This window comes from Anticarsia gemmatalis, chromosome 11 (genome assembly GCF_050436995.1).
Source record: "Anticarsia gemmatalis isolate Benzon Research Colony breed Stoneville strain chromosome 11, ilAntGemm2 primary, whole genome shotgun sequence".
Classification (NCBI taxonomy): domain Eukaryota; kingdom Metazoa; phylum Arthropoda; class Insecta; order Lepidoptera; family Erebidae; genus Anticarsia; species Anticarsia gemmatalis.
Window position 1 is genome coordinate 569,952 of NC_134755.1, and position 21,760 is coordinate 591,711.

Consider the following 21,760-nt stretch of genomic DNA (forward strand, 5'->3'; position numbering starts at 1 on the left):
TTTCTGTACGTGTATTTTTAACAATGAATATCGGAGGAACAAATCGGCCCGATTCTGGTGGATGCGTAGCTTCAGATAATATACCTTTATAGCTCTATTACAAGCACTTAACATCGTTAATTAAACACTCTTGATGCCTAAGCAAAAAAGCTTTATTGAAATAATAGTACTTATATAATGAACCAAATGCCGTCGTGAGAATTTACTTTGTCTTACCTTTCACATTAACTTGATTTATTTGTTAAAGAAGCTCTTAAGTATCAAATTATACTGATGAACTAATTTGTGCGTTTATTTCTTTGTAGATTTTAAGATAATTGGTGTTTAGTATTATATGATTGTGTAGTTCAAAATGATTACCTACCTAGTTAGTTTCGGTCTAATTTTAATTTCAAAAAGTTGGGTTAGTGAGTTAGTTGAATTTGGTTAATTTCTCGATAATTATAACATTAGCTTAAGCGGTAATGTTTGTGAATGCACAGCACGAGGACTCGAGTTTGATTCCGAGAAGAAAAGTGGTATTAGAGAATATTATTTTTTTTCGTTAGATGATTCTCAATTAGCAGCTCGAAGTTTTGGGTCATACATACATATGTTAATCCTTTATTATTTAGGATCAACAACTAAAACTAGGTACTTCTACAAACAGCGAGAGGCAATTGTACTGCATACACAAAAATATCTGAAAAGTAAAAAACGATCTATAGATAAATAAAACTTAGATAACAAAAATGAAGCAACATAACTGAGGAAATAATAACAATATTATCGAATCATACGTCGCAGTATTGCAAACAACACGGTCTGTTGAACAGCCATCAATTGCAGTCAACCGTCAAGAGTGACGTTGTGAAACTGGCCATCTTTGATGGGAACTCCGTGGTGAGATGCGATTTGTCGCGGACGGTACACGCAATTGAGTTATGACTACGACGACTATAGTACAAGGACGGGCAGTTTCTTTGCTGGCTTGTGTGTCTACAACAACTTTAAGATTTGATAACACATTATCCTGTTTGTTTGTCATATGGTTAGTGGTCAACCTAGTGTCAAAGTTGTTCAAGCCGCCCGATAGGCTTTTGACATGGCTTAACGACTGTTATCTTAGTAGACAACAGCCGGGACCGACGTTTCACGTGCCCTCCGCTGCAGCTCAAATACCACTATGCGGTCACCCATCTATGGAATGACCGCGCCAACGGTTGCTTAACCCACAGATTGTTTACCGACCGGTGAGCGCAACTGGCTATGGGCGCCTACAAATTTCCATTCCATTATCCTGTGTGAGGGATGCATGCGACGTTATACATCTAATACAAGGCCGTAGTGCCTAAAACAAAGATTATTTGCTTAGTGACTGTACAATAATTGTTAGACTAATCTTTGGCTTTTTTATTTGATTGACAGCTAACTATAAGAATGAAAGGAAGACCAGTTATTCTCAAAATAATCTTCGGTTGAAACAAAATTAAGGAAGTCTTCATTTCGGTGTGTTTTAATCCATCTTAAGTAACGAGTACGTAATACTTGATGTTATGATAACATCTTACTGTGACACACGTTTTTAAATTACTTTTTGTATAAGGAAAAATATAAAACGTATGTCAAAACATTTGTAGTAAGGCACCAGTGTAGTTACAAAATGAAAGTGCATTTTTTTATTTTTTTTGTATTTCGTCTCTGTGTTCTATTTATTTACTTTTTTGCTCGCTACACCCGAAGGACAATACGAGATATTTATCCATATTGAACCTTTATTGGGTCTAATTTAACCTTTTCCTTTCGATTTAATCCGTAAAAAAACCTTATACTTAGTTGCTTTCAGTCCAGCCGAAGCAAGTCCCAAAAAGCCGTGTCTCATCAGAATTTCTTTACTTTTTTATGGTTGCCTGCATACTTTTAAAACTAACAACTATTGGGCGATCTCTTACTACTACCAATTATTGACAAACCGATTATTTATAGACTTTTATTTATTATAAAAATCTGATCATCCACCAAAAAAACAGTTTTTTTTTCATATCATTTTAAATGCCAAACGCTTCATCGATAGTCTACATACATATATGTACCTACGTTAGGAAAGCAAAAGTAGTAATTTCAAAACTAGCCAACATTCAAGTCCCAACATATTGCGAGTATTGCAACAATATCCGTTGTTGCACAAACTATATGGCCAGTGTTAACTTATTATACGATCACCTATCGTTGCCGTTTTTCCCTGCTCAACAATAGAGCTTGTATAAATCCAGTCCGATTGTGGGACAGTGTCGCAAGTGAGTTATCGGTTATTGTATGCTTCTTATATGTAGAAGAACTTTAAAATATTGTAGAGAAAAATACTGTTTTTTCTAAGGGAGAGACTATACTAATATTATAAAGCTGAAGAGTCTGTTTGTTTGAACGCGCTAATCTCAGGAAATACTAGTGCGAATTGTTTTTTTTTTACTGTTAGATAGCCTACTTATTGAGGAAGGCTACAGGCTATATATTATCACGCTACGAATAATAGGAGCAGAATACTAGTAAAAAATATTACAAAAACGGAGAAAATTTTGACCCATTCTCTCTTATGTTACGCAAGCGAAGTTGCACAAATCAGCTAGTTTGAAAATAAAATTAATGTGTCATGATGGTTATGGCATATTTTGTATGTTTACCCTCAAAAATGATTCTTAAGAGGCTTGCTTGCGTATTTGTGGAAGGGGATGCTAAGAGATAGGGCTAAGAGGATCATTGAAAGAATAATTTGAATTGGAAACCTAGCACTCGAAGCTTAAACTACTATTTAAACTAACTAACTTAAAGACCTAGACCTCAGTAGCTTAGTCCTCACAATGAAATTTTCAACGTCATCAAATTTAATGTTGTACCAATTTCTCATATAACTTTTCTTTTTCTTCAGGTTGCAACTTCTACCCAGTCGGAGAATACTTAAGATTCGTGAGGATACCAGAGAACCTGCAAGTTGGAGATGAAGTCCTCAAAGTAGAAGTACATCCGAGGTAAGAATAGAATATAGTGCCATCTAGTGGTATAATTACGATAGTCGGATATATCCGGATTCAAAATCAAACGTAGATATTTCAATGTTTCAAGCGAATTAACTATCCCTTTGCTGCTGTATATGGTATTCGAATTTTGGACCTTTAATGAAAAAGTTAACCTTATCCACATTAGTTACCACTTGTTTAAGAATTTTACAGTAATTAATGGTAAAATATAAACTTAGTCCTTGATGAAATAACGTAAAGTTTAAGATCTAAACATCATTAAAAGTCATTGTCCTATAAATAAATAAACTTCCTTCACACATTTTACTTAACAACATAATAAAATTAGTCTTTCTATTTATGCTGACAGATCCCATTTCGTTTTACGATCTGGATAACTTCATTTGATAGTGGAGAAAATGCGAGATATAGTAGAAATCTGCATACAGCGACTGTTGACCAGGCTTTAAGAATCACCATTACTCGTATTTAGTGTCTTAGAAACTTTGTAAATTATACTAATTCTACGAAAACCAACTTTCTAGAAGAAAATTGCACTTCACACGCAGTTATATGTATTGCAAACTAGATGATTTCCTCGGCTTCACTGGCTTTGAAAAGACAAAGCTGGATCGTCAAAAATCAAAATAAAAAAGAAAACTTATATCGGTACATGATAGGTACATAGAGATTGTAAATTTACAATGTCTTTAGTAAATTTCATTTCAATCGGTTCCGTGGTTTAGATGGGAAGGTGTCGACAGACAGACAGATCTTAAAGACCTAGTGAAGCTGAATTCAATCATGCTACTTACGTCTTATAAATAATAATATAATAAATAAATTTAACTCATTAATTTCCCACTGCTGGGCAAGGGTCTCCTCCCGTAATGAGGGAGGGGTTAGGCCTTGAGTCCACCACGCTGGCCAAGTGCGGGTTGGGGACTTTGCATGCCCTCAATAAATGTACTAAACAAATTTTTTAGGCATGCAAGGTTTCCTCACGATGTTTTCCTTCACCGTTGGAGCATGTGATCATTATTTCTAATACACACATAACTTCGAAAAGTCATTGGTGTGTTGCCTCGGATTCGAACCTGCGACCACTTGCGTGGGAGGTGCCAACTTAAACCACTCGGCTATCCACACTTACGTCTTACATGCTACTAATTTTTCAGAATTTTTCTCTTGAAGGGTATGGAACAGTCAGCTCCAAAAGTAGCTTAACACGTTTGACGCGTATGGTGCGTTTCGTATAACGCACATACGCGTCGTCGGGGGCAGCGAACGTGTTAACAAGTTCATATTTTCAAAACCTCTGTGTTACGTAACTTTAATAAATAACTGATCAAAATCAGGAAGAATGAGTTAGAATTAAACATTTCAATCAATTGCAATGCTTTTTCCATGCAATAATGTGCACTTCAGTATACAGGGCTTCAAAAGATTAAGTATGATCAGCTACTTTTGGAGCTGACTGTACGAAGCCACTCGGGTCCGATTGCGTTAATTTAATAAAGCAATTTTATCGATAAGCCAAGTTTTACGGCTTAAATGACTGAATAAACATAGCCAAATAAGGGCCAATATCACCGTTAGTATATCTTAGCAATACACAGGTATTTTCTCATAGTCCAAAATCATTGTTTCTAAAATAACTTCGAAGGTACTTGCAACTTCACATCGACATATTCGTACAATACATATTACAACATGTTCTTCATTCATACGCATCTTATATGCAAAAATATCTATACATTTCACATAGACTCTATGACATTGTGATAAGGTGTATTTTGCTTTGATTTGTGTACAGGTTTTAAGTTTGCTAGTCTTGTTCTCGTTTAAGGGATATGTGTTGTAATTTCATGGGAATTGCACTAATGAAATATACCTCTGTATTATATTTTAGCTCTTTGACTTATGTCAACAGATATAGTAATTAATTTACTAAGAAGTTGTCATTGAAATAAATTATTTCATAGCTACAGACATTTTTTTAAGTCACATAAAGATGTTTAGTAAATAAATAAATATATTTGTAACTACAGTAATCGTAATACAGGAATCAAATGGTTGTGACAAGAGCCACGGGTTCGATTCACATAACCGATACTAGTTTCGGGCTAAAACTTATTTCTTGGAATTTATCATACAATCAACTTTATCCGTGTAAAAACATTTACCGGGATGAAATATATCCCATGTATAAACCCTTCCTCAATTCAGGATGAGACCCTTGCCCAGCCCTTGGACAACAATTTGTCAAAAAAAATGTATCACAGGCTAAACATAAACTACGTATGTGCCAAATATCATCACAATGCATTCATTAGATTTTGCGTGAAAGAATATCAAAAACAAACTTTCATATTTACAGTCGAATGATAAAATATTGTTGTGTAATTCCAGTAAAGCTCAGAGCATATAAACGTTTCTAATAAACCATAATCTATCGCCCAATCATCAGATAGATCGTGAAACAGTCCATTGTGCGTCTACCATTGTGTGTTAATGTGTGAGAACTTTTTGGAAAATATCTCTACACTACTGTTGTATGAATTGTTAGGTGTCTGAGATTCCTATACTAATTCTGCCCCCGATAGTTCAAGACGCATCTAACAAGAAGTAGAAATGGAGAAAAAAATATTTTAATTTTTTTCATAACTTTTAAACTCTCGCGTTGCATGTTTAATGTATGTTTAATAGAATACGGGAATTAACGCGAACACGCATTTTACCTTAAAATGCCTAACGTTTCGGCGCAGGTTGCACTCGCCGTGGTCCCAGGCAATTTTTTTGTTCTTTTTTTTATGGGTATAAATAAAATCAAACAAATAAATAAATATTATTGGACAACTCACACAAGGTTATTTTGATTCCAAACTAAGCAGAGCTTGTACTATGGTAACCAAATAACTGATAAACATACTTATATACTTCTAAATATTAGGTCGAGGAAAAAGTCGTTTCGTATTATAGTATGTATGAACTTGTAATACTTACAATACTATTATGTGGTTTTATGATGTTCAAAGTATTACCTGTTAAAGCGTTAGTGACAGACAGACAGACGGTCAAAATTTTGCATGTATAATATTATGGATATTGCATATGTTAGAAAGTTATCAGCCAATGTAATGTATTCAGACAGTTCATTAACACCAATTAATAAATATTGATTGATCGAATGTTTAGAGATCCTGCCTTTTTTGGTAGATCTTGAAAGTGTTTTGTAATATGTTTTTGTGAATGTGCTTTGTGTCTGCAAAGAACGTAAATCCATACTAATAATTTAAATGCGAAAGTTCGTCTGTGTGTTACGCTTTCCCGCCTAAACGACTCAATCGATTGTGATAATATTTTGTATGCAGATAGTAAAAAACCCGAGATCAAACATAAGCTACTTTTTTTCTACAGGAAATAAGTCGTGGGCATAAGAATGCTTAACAAAAATAGACGTATTGCGAAAACTAATGCCGATTCAATATTCAATGAAGCATGAAACTAGCTTCCTTCAATTAAACCGTAATAATGAGTGTATGCTAATAAATAATATTGCAAAGTAAATAGGCCAGTTCATTTATCATTCAGACACGGTTTACAAATAATTCAGTCAGTGATAGAATACTGACGCGCAATGCTATTTATGTTGGTATACCAATCCATACTAATATTATAAATGCGAAAGTAACTCTGTCTGTCTGTCTGTCTGTTACTCAATCACGTCTAAACTATTTAACCAATTTGCATGAAATTTAGTATAGAGATATTTTGCTGGCCGAGAAAGGACATAGGCTACTTTTTACCCCGGAAAAATGACGCTTTTCCATGGGAAAATTCAGGTGGCTGACGAAGTCGCGGCTAAAAGCTAGTCTATACATAAAATTCTTCCGTTACTGACTGAACAACTGACGGACAACGCACAGCCGTAACTACTGAGCGTAGAAAGTTGAAATGCATCATGAAGATTCCTTAGCAAGTTAAGAAGAGTACCAAGAGAGGATTTCTGGAAATTCCGCCCCGAAGAAGATGAAATTGTGGGCAAAGTTGAGGGCAAATAGCTAGTTATAAGTATAAATGCGGAATGCGGCATAAAGACAACGTATTTTAATGAAATTTATCACAAAGATAAATTATTACTGGTATTAAATAATATAAAGGAATCTTTCACTAGGACAAATTCGCAAGCGGAAGCTAGTACACGCATAACTTCACGGTTGTTATACCCAAAGAAGTAGGCAGAGGTGTATGAGATACACCCGCGTTTCACCGTTTACAATGTCAGTACTATGTAATATTTAATTACCTATATATCAAACATACTTTCTATTAATTACTTTTAAAAGGGTCAAATAACAATAAATTATTGAGAGTAATAAGTGGTAATTATCAGCTTGATAATTAACTGGCGGCTTTGGTCGAATATCGGTCAATAGGGCATTATTAAGAAATAAGCTAATATTAATTAGAAAAGACCAATAGTTCTTTGTTCGATCCAGGAATTAACCTGAGACTTCATGATCCAAAGTCGAATACACTACCGACCGTGCTACAGAGGTTTTCTAACATTTATTAAGAGCATTGATAGCCAAGTGGTATAAGTTGGTACCTCCCACGCAAGTGGTTGCAGGTTCGAATCCGAGGCAACACACCAATAACTTTTCGAAGTTATGTGTGTATTAGAATAAATTATCACTAGTTCCAACGGTTAAGGAAAACATCGTGATCTAACCTTGCACGCCTGAGAGTTCTTTAGAACAGTTCTTAAGAGACTTCGCATACCAGAAAGTCCCCAACCCGCACTTGACCAGCGTGGTGGACTAAAGGCTTAAACCCTCCCTCATTACGGGAGGAGACTCTTGTTCAGTAGGTCATTAATGGGTCACAATTCATTTATATTACCATCAAAGATATAGGTGGAAGTATATAAAGTTTTGTGTATTATCTGTACCGACTATTTACTGCTTGAATAGCATCACCTACATTGCCTGCTAACTAGTGCGATACGATCGCATTGATAGAGCATTGTATAACCAACCGGTTAGGTTTATCTAGTAAAAAACGTTAGTATTACTCGTTTATTAGTGGTTAATAAGTCGTTTTAGAATTGTATTGGACAGTGAGTGGTTGGGAGGCTAGTTTTTTGAAGGAAGGAAAGGTGAGAGTGGTAGACTAATTATGACAAAATATGATTTGACAATGGGTTTTATGTTGATGGCTGACATCATTATTGTACAGGTCGCAGTCTCTTTGATAAGCAATTGAAGTAAAAAAAATGCAGATAAACGGTTAAACATTCTGTAAGACAAAGTACAAAGTTCCTTGTTTTGTGAACATATTTTAGCTACTTCTTCGTATCATACTAACTTTAATACTTATAAATATTCAATATGAAAATGGAAGTACTTTTGTTTGTTTGTCACGCTTTAATGACATTATTACTGAAGCGTCCATCGAGAGGTATTGTGATAAGGAAGTACATAAAGAAAAAACATTAGCTGTAAACATGTTAGCATAAAATAAACAGCAACACATAAAACTAACCTTCAAATGTTCCTTTAAATCCAATAGTATTACATTGTAGACATTACTTGGTGTAGAATAAATTAGAAAAGCCTTATAGCACTTTAATTAATGTATAATAGAATACGGGAATGTTCGCGTTAATTCCCGTATTATATTATACATTAAACATGCAACGCGAGAGTTTAAAAGGTCCTACAAATCGAACTCAAGACCTTGTGACCACTATAGTACAGTCATTTCTCTTCATACATGCATTACCTACTAAGACAGAAGATTCATACCGACCTACATACATTAAAAGAATCTACAATTCATCTCGTATTACGCAATTAAGTAAGAATTTATTGGCTGCATATAATACTACACCTGACCTGTGACTTGCGTAACTTGGTAAAAGTAGTTATCTTAGCGGATACATGCGATCATTGGCGATAGAACGATGATAGTATGACCCACTTACGGTTCAACTAGTTTAGTAGGAGTGTATGTGAATTGTTCTAAATAAATGGATGCATTGATCTTGGGTTAATTTCTAGAAATGGAAAATGGGATGCAAGGATGGTTGGGTAATTTGGCTTTGGATAGTGCGAAAACAAAAAGTGTGGCAGTGGTAGTCGAGTGGTATAAGCGTTTTTGGGAATCCCCCCCGAAGAACGTGAAATTCCACGCGCAAAGCCGCGAAAGAAAAGCAGTATCGTATAATTATTCAAAGTAATACTGTTTTTTTTAATATATAGTCGGCTGAATTTTCACACAAATATGTGTATCACGTAAGTAAAATCACAAGGAAATAGACACGAATATGTTATTTACTTTAATTTTATTTGGCTATTTGGCACAGGTTCCACCGGTCTTACTTGCAATAACATTGGTTTAAATTAAAAATCCAACAATGCATCATTTGCTATGTAGATACTGCATTTAAGTTACGAGGTGAACGAAACTATATACTAGCAATTTTAACACATCAATAATAAATTAAGAAATAAAAATAAATTAACAAAACATGAGAAAATAAAAACCTATTTCAGAAGCTATAAAACATCTATTTCTCAATAACTGATCAGAATCTTATCGAAATGTCAGAGTATCAACACTAACAACTGAAAGTTGAGGAAACATTACAAAATCGTATAAAGTTGAAAGTGTGCGATAACATAGAATATTTGAATAATTTATACTTTCATGCTAATATGTAAATACTAATATAAATGCGAAAGTCTTTTTGTGTATTATGCATTCACGGCTAAACCGCTGTATCGATTGTGATGCAATGCGAGCTGCTTAAGAAGTGGAGATACCTAATCCATATTAAATGATAATAAAAACGCTTTTCATCCCGGAATTTTAGCGGTGTCGACATATAAAGTAGACTCCGCAATCGAAGTTTTGGGTATAAGCTAGTAGGGTGCATCCATACATATATCAAAACAAGGTTACCAGGGTGGCTTTTTAGCGGCAGCTTCACATAACTCGGCTATTCTCCCCAGGAAAGTCGGAAAACTAATTAAAGAAGTTAAAACCGACATTATCGACTATCGATATGACAATTGCCAACGATTGACATTTCAATTCAAACCTCATCAGCGCCCCTAGCGAATGCAGTAAGAACTATTTTTGAGGTATTACTTCTTAAACTCTCGGCACTTAGTAATACCGAATGCACAAAAGCTGGCTAGTTCGAAATAGTGAACTATTTAACAATATTAAAAAAACATATTTTACTAAAAGTAGCATCATCAGATTATCACTAAATAAGTGACTTAGGTAGTGTTAGAGATTTTACTAGTTATATTCAAAACTGGTTCTGTAAACTTAACGGTTTCACGAAAGCTTGTTCTATATTGACTTAAATTGCAACAATCTTAATGTTGTATAGAGATAATACAGAACACACAGTTCTAGTCACTGTACGCATACTTTTCAATGAAGCCAAATAAAATAGAATCTATTACTCCACTTAATTTCATCAAAATCTAACCAGCCGTTTAGCCGCAAAAGCGTGACAAACAGACATGCATTGACGTGCATTTAATTTGATTCAAATAGATGCAATTCTGGCCTTGCATTAAAAATACAATATTTAAGACATAAAAGAAAGACTAGCCATAATTCTCATATATATTTAAAGCTGACTCATCTAAAAGCGTTATACAAAGTTTTATGGAAGTAAATTAAACAGTTGCATAACAAACCTTCGAATGGAAACCAATTCTCACAAGAATTATGACCGCAGTGATATAATACAGATAAAATCGCTTTTAGAAGTATTCTAATCGTTTCCTTATAAGAGAAAATGTTCAATCTTCATAAAATTTTAGTAGTTTTAGTGACTTAAAGAATCCATATTGACCTATTCACGTTTCTGAAACGGATGCACTGAATAAGTATTAATCAAAATCGAATTATTTGTTTAACTTTTATTCTGACTCCGTGGCGCAGTGGTTTAGGTCGCCACGCCGCTGCCATTGCGTCGGGAGGTCGAGAGTTCGATTCCCACACGAGACAATTATTAGTGCGATCCACAAATAATTGTTTCCGGTCTGGTTGCACTTTGTGTCCGTTGTTTATATGTTTGTAAAAGTCTCCGCTACACAAGAGCAATTCTTAGTGCGGCAGTTGTCATTTAAGAAAATAAAAAAGAAAAAGAAATGTTGGCACATATCGCTGCTTACAAAAAAAATTGCCATTGCATAGGGTATATTTTAATAAGACTTCCAACAATTTCTCTCTATACTATTGGTGAAAGACAATTAATATTGTGGGTTATAGCAAACGCATCTACCCTTCTAACTTAATCAAAATCTTTTATTTAAGGGGTTCAATAAATGGTATACGAACCCACGGCCTTTCTCGCAAAACCTAAATCTAAGCCATAGGGCCGCTACTTTTAATGAATTTTGCACAAAACAAAAAGCAACAGCATCATACGGTACTATGTTTTATTCGACCGGCGCCATTACCCTACACTTGTGACATAATAACATAGAATTACAGCTCAATGAACACATCTAATGGACCGGTAAACGACAAATTGTAATTAACATGGATACGTTATTAATTAGTAGGTAATTAGATCGAAGGATTTATTAAGTGTTTGATTCTACTTCTTTTTATCGGAAGTTAGTTTCTGCCCGTGATTCTGTCGGAGTGGAAAGATTTTTAGGGGTAATTAGGTTATAAACTTTTCGCATGGCAAATGTCATTTAAATTTATGGTGAAGATTTTTTCGCAAAACAGTCATTATATACTATTTAACATACCTTCATAAATATAAATCCTCAAACTTTTGCATTAAGTACACCATTATATATTGGGTAGTAAGATTGTTTTGTTTCTATTCTTGTCACTTTATAATATAACTAGCCGACCCGGCAAACGTTGTTTTGCCAAATAAATAAAAAAAATTGTGTCACTTAGGGTTATGAAAAATAGATGTTGGCCGATTATCAGAACTTCTTAATATACTCACAAAATTTCATGAGAATCGGTCAAGCCGTTTCGGAGGAGTACGGTAACGAAAACTGTGACGCGAGAATTTTATATATTAGATAATGTATAATTGTGCGCATAAATTGCAGGGATAGTCTATTACCCCACTTTCGTACCCTTTAGTTAGAGCGTTAATCGACAAGACCTGTCAATTTAATGTCAGTGACACCGTGTACTTCATAAAGGTTTGCAAGATTCTATACTCCGGGCAAACACTGATATTTTGAAAATTGATTGTTTTGACCATAAGCGGAACTCAAAAATCTAAATACAGTCGCATTCACTACCGCCACAGTCCATTTTTATTGGCTATAAATATAAGAAAACTAATATCAACACTCCACTTCCTACCAACATTGTTCTATGACCTGACCTATCAGTTAATACACGAACACATTACATAAAACTAAACGACTATAACATTGTAACCATCAATAAATGATTTGTAAAGATGTCGTATGTCGACATGATGTAAAATAAATTATTATGTTTTATTTTTATTGTAATTAGTCGGATGTTGTCATTGAAAATTATTATTTAGAATCTTGGTTAAATGTTAATTTGTTATTCATGGATTATAAATCGCTTTAGTATACATAGGCATCATATTGTCTTATTTGTAAAACTTGCCTTACCACAAAAAACCGGCTAAGAGTCGGACTCGCGCACGAAGGGTTCCGTACCAAAAACATGGCAACGGAAGCACATCATTTTTGAAAATTTCAGCTTTCTAGCTATCACGGTTTGTGAGATACAGACAGACAGACAGCGGAGGCTTAGTAATAGGGTCCCGTTTTACCCTTTGGGTACGGAACCCTAAAAAGTTAAATGTAACTACTTAATTACATATAACTTGTTTTTATTTTATGTAGTAATTTTTCCACTATAGCAGCACTTTTAAACTTTTACTTAAAAGGTTTCGCAATTAATCAAAAGTTTTGTAATTTACCTTTATCATTATTTCTATTATCTTTCGTCTCGCTAAGAGTTCTTGCGTTAGTTATATAATAATGCGAAATTATAAATAATAATTATGTATTATACAATAGTTGGCGTTTGATTAAGAGCCGTCGCAGTACATTATTGATCACGGATTTGAAGCTATATACATACCTAGTATTGATAGTGAGTGAAGTTTATCGTATCGCGGACATACTGTTCAGTTAAAGTCCTTTGTAATCTAGCCTTAGTACCTACTAGTGTACGTAAATAGCACTGATATGATAAGATGTAAGTATTACTTGATGAATCTCACAGATTTAAGTAGTTTTTACATTAAAGAAGCTACATTAAATCAAATTTATATGTCATGTTTTTAATTGCCAATCATTGTCAATTTAGAACAAAATAAATTAGACTTTTTACCATACTATGTAGACTTTAAGAGGCACAAATAATGTCATGTAACCATCAGATTTAAAACTATTATTTTCTTATTAAAGATAGCTGACCCGTGCGGCTCCGCTCGCGTGAATTTCGTACTGTTGCTTATTCGTTTGACAACGCGAATTGCGAAGCACTCGATACACCTACACATAAAAATGCTAACAACTCTTTTGTCATCTAATAGTTATTTACGAAAGGGACCCGAAGGGCACACAATGTGACACAGGCTCAGGCAGGCTTGATTTCCTGTGGTTACCTTCTTTCCCGCTCTTTTCTGTATCCGTACCAGTGTACACTGTAAAATATAATAGGTACCTTATTATAGACTGACCATTGCTTACCCGTCTAGATTCACAATATTATTATAGGTACAAACAGACCTCTCTGCGCCGCGCCGGAGCTCTTACCACGCGTATGTATACTTGCGATGATACGTCCGAAACCGCGTAACGCGTAATTATTTTTTAATATATCATCCGTTGTTTATTTTTTAAAACTTACCACATAGTCTGTTTCACAGCTATCCAATTTATCTCCTTAATGCAACCAATTAATTTGGTTATGTGATACGAACTACTACGCCATCTGTTAGTTGGGGCGACAACAAACGAAATTACTCGGTTTGCCATCTAGTATATCCCGAGCGCACCGGACCCACGTAAACCAACATTTTTGTGTAATATATTATACAACATTTATGTTTGACAATCTTATTAATGTATAGCCTGTTTCAAAGGTATTTTTTTTACAATAAAGTAATCGAAATAAATTAATTAGGAAAAACATGCTGTGTTGCTAACTATAACGCCATCTATTGGTTGGTGAGAACAACAGGTATCGATACGGATGGCACCGCGTTAACTATATGCGAATGTTGTGAAATGGATTGCAACGCCATCTATGATCTCTTTAGAGAAACGCATGTTCAATCGATTTCTACGTATTTTTTTCAATTTTCTAAAAATCTATGAAGTTTTATGCGATAAAAAGTATCCTAGAAATTGCTCCACTACTTATTCTATGCATATACCAAATTTCAGCGCATTCTATCCGGTAGTTTTTACGTGATAGCGACACATACAGACGGAGGACAGACAGACAGACAGACAGACAGAAAAGAAAATTATAAATTGCAGATTCGGTATCAGTATCGGTTACTAAACATCCCCCATTGGTTTTTTTTTAAATATATTCAATGTACAGAATTGACCTCTCTACAGATTTATTATAAGTATAGATTTGTTGTGTGAGGTTTTAATGCTTTCTACTAAGTTGTTAGATTATATTAAGTTACCCACTGAGTCAGAAATCTACATAAATTAAACAACAGACTTTTGTTAAAATATTCGATCTAAATATTTTATTGATTCTAGTGTTAGATAACAATAAAATGGAAGCACTAGATTAAAATTTCACTTTTTTCATCAATTTCAAATCGATATCGGAGTGCGGTTTCATTAAGTGATTTTCTTAAGGAAATATTTGTTATCAAATCGACTAAGTCTTACTTTCTATTCTTTTGTTATGTAACTGGTTGAATAACTTTCTTTATTTGTTTAATTATAATGGATTGATAATCAATTAGATATGGGTAAAATTAATAATTAGGTATAATTATATAGTATATACTTCTTAACATTATACCGCCATGAAATTATAAATCTTCTTTTTATCGTATGGTTAGTGGTCAACCTAGTGTCAAAGTTGTTCAAGCCGCCCGAAGGCCTTTGACGTGGCTTAACGACTGCTATCTTGACAGACGACAACGGGACTTACTTTTTACCTTCCCTCCGAAGCACGGAGGCGCGCAGTTGAAATACCACCATGCGGTCACCCATCTATTGAATTACCGCGCGAAGAGTTGCTTAACCCACAGATCGTTTCCCGACCGGTGAGACCAACCGGATATGGGCGACACAAATAATTAATGTCTAAACTAACGCAAAACGACAAAACCTATTCCTAGATGCAATTTTACAAAATAAGAAACCTTCGGGTAACTACGAAAACAGCTAGTCCAAGTAGATCTTGTATCATAAAATCTATTTTTATTTTAAACTACCTAAATGCCTAGTGTTTCAAAACTTTTCTTACGAGAATCATTGAAGATTTTCGCAACGTTTACCCTCAATTATAAAGTCATTGTTATTTCGATACAAATCAATGGATAACAATATCAGTTTATTGTCTGTAATTAATATAAACTGTTCTATTGTTCGCTGTAAAGATTATTGAACTCTTAGGTTTTAAAAGCTACCAACAATATACATATAACATTTACTGGTAGCGTACAAAATAATGATTTGTACAGTTACAGACAAGAGTCCTGTCTTACTAGGTAATGTTTTCAATGCGAAAGCTTGTGAGGATGTAGTGTATGTAGTTTAGTCTTTCACGCAAAAATTAGCGACCAAATATTGATGCTCGGTACACAGATAAGTAGTTTATAACCTGGATTAACACATGGGATACTTTTTACCCCGGGAAATATTTTCACGCAGAGAAAGTAGCTAGTAGTAGATCTTACCTTATCATTTTATTAATTTATCCAATTATGGGCAAAGGTCACCTCCGATAATAATAATAAATTGGTAAAATTTATTATTTTGCTCAATTATTTATTAGGCATTTGCAATCTTACAATAAATATCGATATGATAGAAACTCCGACATTGTATTCGGACATGTACCTACCTACTAACAAAAGCCCTTGAACTCAGCTAAAGTTGATAAGATTACCAGTAATGTGCGAATCACGGACACACAACTCACAAGTATGTTGTGTGAACCAAATGTGGGAATATAATAAAAACTTTATGGACGTTAGTTGTTTTGTTCATGAATGAAAACATTAAAGTGCTGTGTTGGTACATTATCTACTTTGATACGATGTGGTTGATCAACACTTATTCTTATTTAGTAGCTACGCATTTACACTGTTAAGCAAAGATCTCCCCTTGATCTTTTTAACCGACTTTAAAAAAAGGAAGGAGGTTCTCAATTCGTCGCGATATATGTATATATATATTTTTGTGTATGTACAGCGATCATTTCTAAACGGTTGAACTAATTTGCAAAATTCTTTTAATCTTGACAACATGAATAATGCCTTGACTGCCTCTGTGATGCGGTCAGCAGTGTGTCCGACTGCTAAGTCCCTGGTCCGATTGCCATGTCGGACAAAGTACTGTTGGTCTTTTTCTATGTTTTTGCTAGATGATACTGAAAAGTTACATGGCAATAGGTTCACTCCCAATTACATGAGACTAATATTATTAATGGCCAAACGCGCATGTATTTCATACATTTTAAGTCTGCTACCCTTTCGAGTATAACAGGCGTTAAATTATACGTGCTCGCGTTTTAAAATGCTGAATATTTATGTTCGTAACTGTACACAGTTTAAAATATATCTCAATAAATATTGACATTTAAGAACTGTTAGCATTTTGCCAATAATTTCGCAAAAGTTGCGTGATGAACCACATTATAAAATTATATTAACAATCTCGTGTATCGACCGAGTCATTTGCGTAATGCTTTCACAGTTGTATCTTAAGGCTGTATGCCTCTTGATTTTTATTATTTACCTACTCCGGCCCGCCTTTGACCGGGTATAGTGCAACTTTATCCCGTAGATTACATCCCATACAGACCTTTTCCCAACAGTTAAAAATACATACCTATATTACAAAAATAATTAAGCGATTTAGTTTCATTGTTTAAAATTTATCTATTTCGGGGATTAATTTTTAATATAATATAAGTGTTTGGATATACTTGTACCTACTCTAAAAAGGTTTGTGCAAAATGCTCACATGTAATTATTGCAGACTGAAACATTTTATTAGGCACTAATTGATACTTTGATACCAACGAAAATTAAACACTGTGACGGCACTATGTCATATTTCTGTACTTAAATGTGTTTTTGACGTTTCATACAGAGTAGCTAATTTGACTAGTCAATTGCCTGAATTCTTGTATATCTATTTAGTATTAGTAGCACTATGTATACATCTCTACAATCTCCATGGGTGACCGTTGGAGACTCTCGTTATCTCAGCTATGCGCTACTGAGCCTAGATAACTCTAGTTGTGATTATAGGTAGAGAGGTACCTAGGTATATAATATCTATACTGTTTCAGAAGTTCTAGGTCTTGACTTTGTTAGCATAGAAGTCGGAAAGTTTTACAAATTCTTTACAAATTGCAACCTTGTTCAATTCAATCGGTTTAGTAAATTTAGGTGAGGTAGTTATGCGAGCTTAAGGATAAGTTATTTCAAGATAACAGCATTTTACAATTAAGCATAGGTATCTCAGTTCTACCTCGAAGGATGCTGGGGAGGAAACTGATAAATAAAAAACAATGTAGGTAACAAAAATACTTAAATAACTTAGGGTAAACCACCCAGTAGTCAGCCTTTTAGTGAAAATTTCAATTTGATTTAACCATATTTTTAACATTAACAACTAGATGTAAAATCATTAGTCATTGTATGAAAGGTAATTTATTAAACTTTAAGAAAATATAACAAAATATCATATTCATAAGATTATTATGGAAAAAATCCACATTAAACAAAATATGGCACTTTTTACCAGTAGTCAGCCCCATTTCGCCACTAGTCAGCCATATCTTACCCAGTAGTCAGCCTCTTACTTACTCAATACAAATGTTCTATTTTAAATATATTTTTATTGAAATCTCCAGGAAATAAAGCACATTTGCAATAATACCATGCAGTACAAATTATACATCCATTAATTTTTAACCCCCGACGCAAAAAGAGAGGTGTTATAAGGTTCGACGTGTCTGTCTGTGTGTCTGTCTGTCTATGGCATCATAACTCCCGAAAGGATGCAGTGATTTCAATTTAGTTTTTTTAAAATTAAAGGTGACATATGTGCGAGTGTTTTTAGACATGTTTGATGAAATTCGGTGGAGCCGTTTAAAAGTTGTAGTGGGTTAAAGTGGGGAGATTAACCGAATGTCTGCAAATTTACTCGGACGGGGTCTCAAATGGCTTCGCATGCTGAGAAAGCTGGTGGTGGGAAAGTCAGAATGGCTTAACCTAACCACCAACCTATAAAAAGTATGAAATAAAAAAATATATTGTGAAATCGGGGGTTTTCAAGATTTTAATTTATAGTTATTAGCACTTATGTAATTGATTTCTAAATGTTTTCTAGTCAATCTTTCTTCACACGGTTCACAGCGATAAAAGTTTATTTTCTGTTCCTTTATTCGTTCTGTTTCTCAACTCTCCCCAATCTACAAAAGATGCTCTCTTCTATAAAACTATTTTAGCTTTCTTGATGTGTTGAAACATAAGTCAATGGTAGGCTAGGAAATAGAAGGTAGATGATAGAAGTAACTGGTATCATTCCTTTCTTTTCTCATTTCCCAAAATTCCTTCGTGTTTCGGAAGGCATGGTAAATTGTAGGTCCCGGCGGGCATTCAAGGATCTCTGGCAATCGTTGCCATTAGTCAAAAGCTTGAAAATCTGATAACCAGTCTTATGGTAGTCGTGGTATAGCCCAGGTAACTGGGTTGTGGAGGTCATATAGGCAGTTGCTCCATGTAAAACACTGGTATTCGGCTGCATCCGGTGAAACTGGAAGCTGATTCCAGCATATCGTGACCAGTTTCTTAGGGCAGTCATTTGTTTTTGGGAGTGCACTTAGTCTAGCTTAATGGTACGGGCATTTGTGCGACTATTAAACGATTTCGGACTTGTAGTATCATAATAATGTGTGACATGCCAAGTACTCGACTCGTTTCCATGATTTTCATAACATTTTTGATCGCCACCATAGCACATGACAATTATTCCTCTTTATACAGATCTTTTGGTCTTTTTGATATGATACTATTCGAAAACAAGTAACTAAGTTTTGTGCCATTATAGCCGTCCACAAATTTGAACCTTAATGAAAGGATTTAAGACCCAATTTCATTTAGCAAAACTGACGGCCGACTATGGGATATGTAGGTCCAATGTTCGGCCTCATGAAATTCACTGACTTTATATGCGGCCGACTACTGGTAAAATACTATTTTTGTCTTAGAAGAGTTTAGCTCAACGCAATAGTTATGTTGAGAAGTATTCGCCCTGTTAATTTCAACCACATATATGAGAATTGCAAAAAAACCAGTAGTCAGCCACTCATGGCCGAGTACTGGATCAACCTCATATTTTGCAAACCCAATAGTCGGCCACGTAAATTTATAATACAAAAGACAAATAAAACGCCTGCAATGCATGATTTTATCGAAGATAAACTATTAAATACTAGCATAAAATATCAATTCGTTCCATATTGCATCAAATTCATTTAAAAACATGCCAAAAACTAAAACACGAATCCTTAACAAAAAAATAGCAATGGCGACGTTTTTGGCCATGTCTTTGATGGTAGTTCATAAGAATGAGTGTAACACGTCAACCTGCCATGCTATCGAATCGTAATTATGCATATTAGTCAATAAGATTATACAGATTCGATTAATGATTATTTTATTGGTCTTTACTATTTTCTACACTAATTATATGGATATAAAGCCTGTAAAGGCTGACTACTGGTTGGGGGCTGACTACTGGGTTGTGACGTACCTATAGCTTTGTATTAAACATAAGGTATATAAACATGTTATTGTATGAATAAATGTCAGTATAACCGCAACTCTCGTCTTGATCACTTACATTCCTAAACAACACCTCACATGGCGACCCTGCCGAAAGAGTCGGCCATCCGATCCCCGTCGCGCATTTGACACCGGCTTGCGTTCGTCTGGCGCCATACGTACTTGCTTTACCCTACTTGGGTTTTAAAATTAATATAGGTACCTAACAATCTTCTAAAATTGCGTAATGATATTGATGATAGGACACAAAAGCCTTAAATTGAAATGTTGTAAAAAGAAATCGATCTTGAAATCACTTCAATGCATATCTGATGAGCTGTTAATTGCTCTAAATTCATCATCCGTCTCATTTGATAGATGAGACGGATAGTTAGCTAATACTGTAATGTCAAGGTAAGTGTCTGAAATAATTAGAAGCGAATGATTTATTCCTAGGTAGATATTTATAGTTCATTTTTATGTTGCATCGCGGATTTCCTACAATTTATTATTTGGTAATAAATACGTAAAAATAATTATCACATGCTCCAACGGTGAAACACACAACGTGAATACATTTATTGAGGGTACCTATGCAAAGTCCCCAACCCGCACTTGGCCAACGTGGTGGACTTAAGGCCTAACCCCTCCCTCATTACGGGAGGAGACCCTTGCCCAGCAGTGGGACAGTAATGAGTTAAATTTATTTATTTTATAAACGTACCTTCCTACATACTTTAGTTCCATACTATTTTTGCCGTAGACTACAGCTCAACAATATTGAAACCTACCTAGGTACCTACCTAACCTACTAACTGTAACTCTGCAATAACTGTAATGAAATAGGATTTCAGGTTAGCATAGTAATTATGTAAGCGCATCAAAGTTACTTACCCAAGTCAGTTTTTCCCAAACGCGGCAAGGCATGCGAGCTCGGCGCCCGCGCGTCTCGATCCGGTGACGACACTAACACTTCGCGAATTCATTACCTACCTACTTACGATTTATTATCACATTAATCATCACTAAATTTATTAATCACTTCGAGCACTCTAAGAAAAACAATACACATGTTAAACTTTTACGTGTTAATGTGATTGCCATCTCGACCGATACTTGACAAAGATCTAATCGATTTTGAATATTAACGCGAATATTTTCTTATAATAAATTTTCCACTGAAGCCGTGGAACGTACACGGTGTGCATTAGGCCCCGCGAAAACCACACAAACAATCACTACATATTTAGAAAAACCAACGCACAACACAATGGCGTCCTTATCACAGACGCTATGCACTTAAACCTTATAATTAAAACCTTTTTACCACAAAACACTATCACTATTTAATTACACTAAAAACTAAAACAAAACTAATAAATAATCGACCTTTTTAAACAATTAACATTAATTAAAGTTATTAATTCGCGATCAATTTCGGTAAGTGTGTCAAGGGCACAGGTTCGCGATGCACTGACGGGAATCGGCGGGGTGGCGGGATAGATCAAAGTACATCAAACAGCGCCGCAGCGTCGCGTGCGCCGCCCGCCCAATAGCAGAGCCGCTAGGGACGAGAGGTTTTTCGTACTGTTTTCCTATTGGCGGCCCTAATTTCGTGCCATTTTTTAAATTTTGTTTCTTTGATTCGAATTTCGAATATCATACGACTCGTGAGCCCGGTGAATGAACTTTATGCTAACGTTGATTATGGCTGCAGAAATAAGTTTCT

At 34.8% G+C, this 21,760-nt stretch overlaps 1 protein-coding gene across 7 annotated transcripts in view; it reads left to right on the plus strand.

Annotated features, from left to right (window-relative positions):
• Cad89D (cadherin 89D) overlaps positions 1-21,760 on the plus strand; it is an 87,683-nt gene that overhangs the window by 34,449 nt on the left and 31,474 nt on the right. For all 7 annotated transcript variants that reach the window (XM_076119816.1, XM_076119818.1, XM_076119819.1 and 4 more), the window contains exon 3: positions 2,906-3,005. In XM_076119816.1, the coding sequence (XP_075975931.1) occupies positions 2,906-3,005 (100 nt within the window). The remainder of the gene's footprint in view (positions 1-2,905; positions 3,006-21,760) is intronic.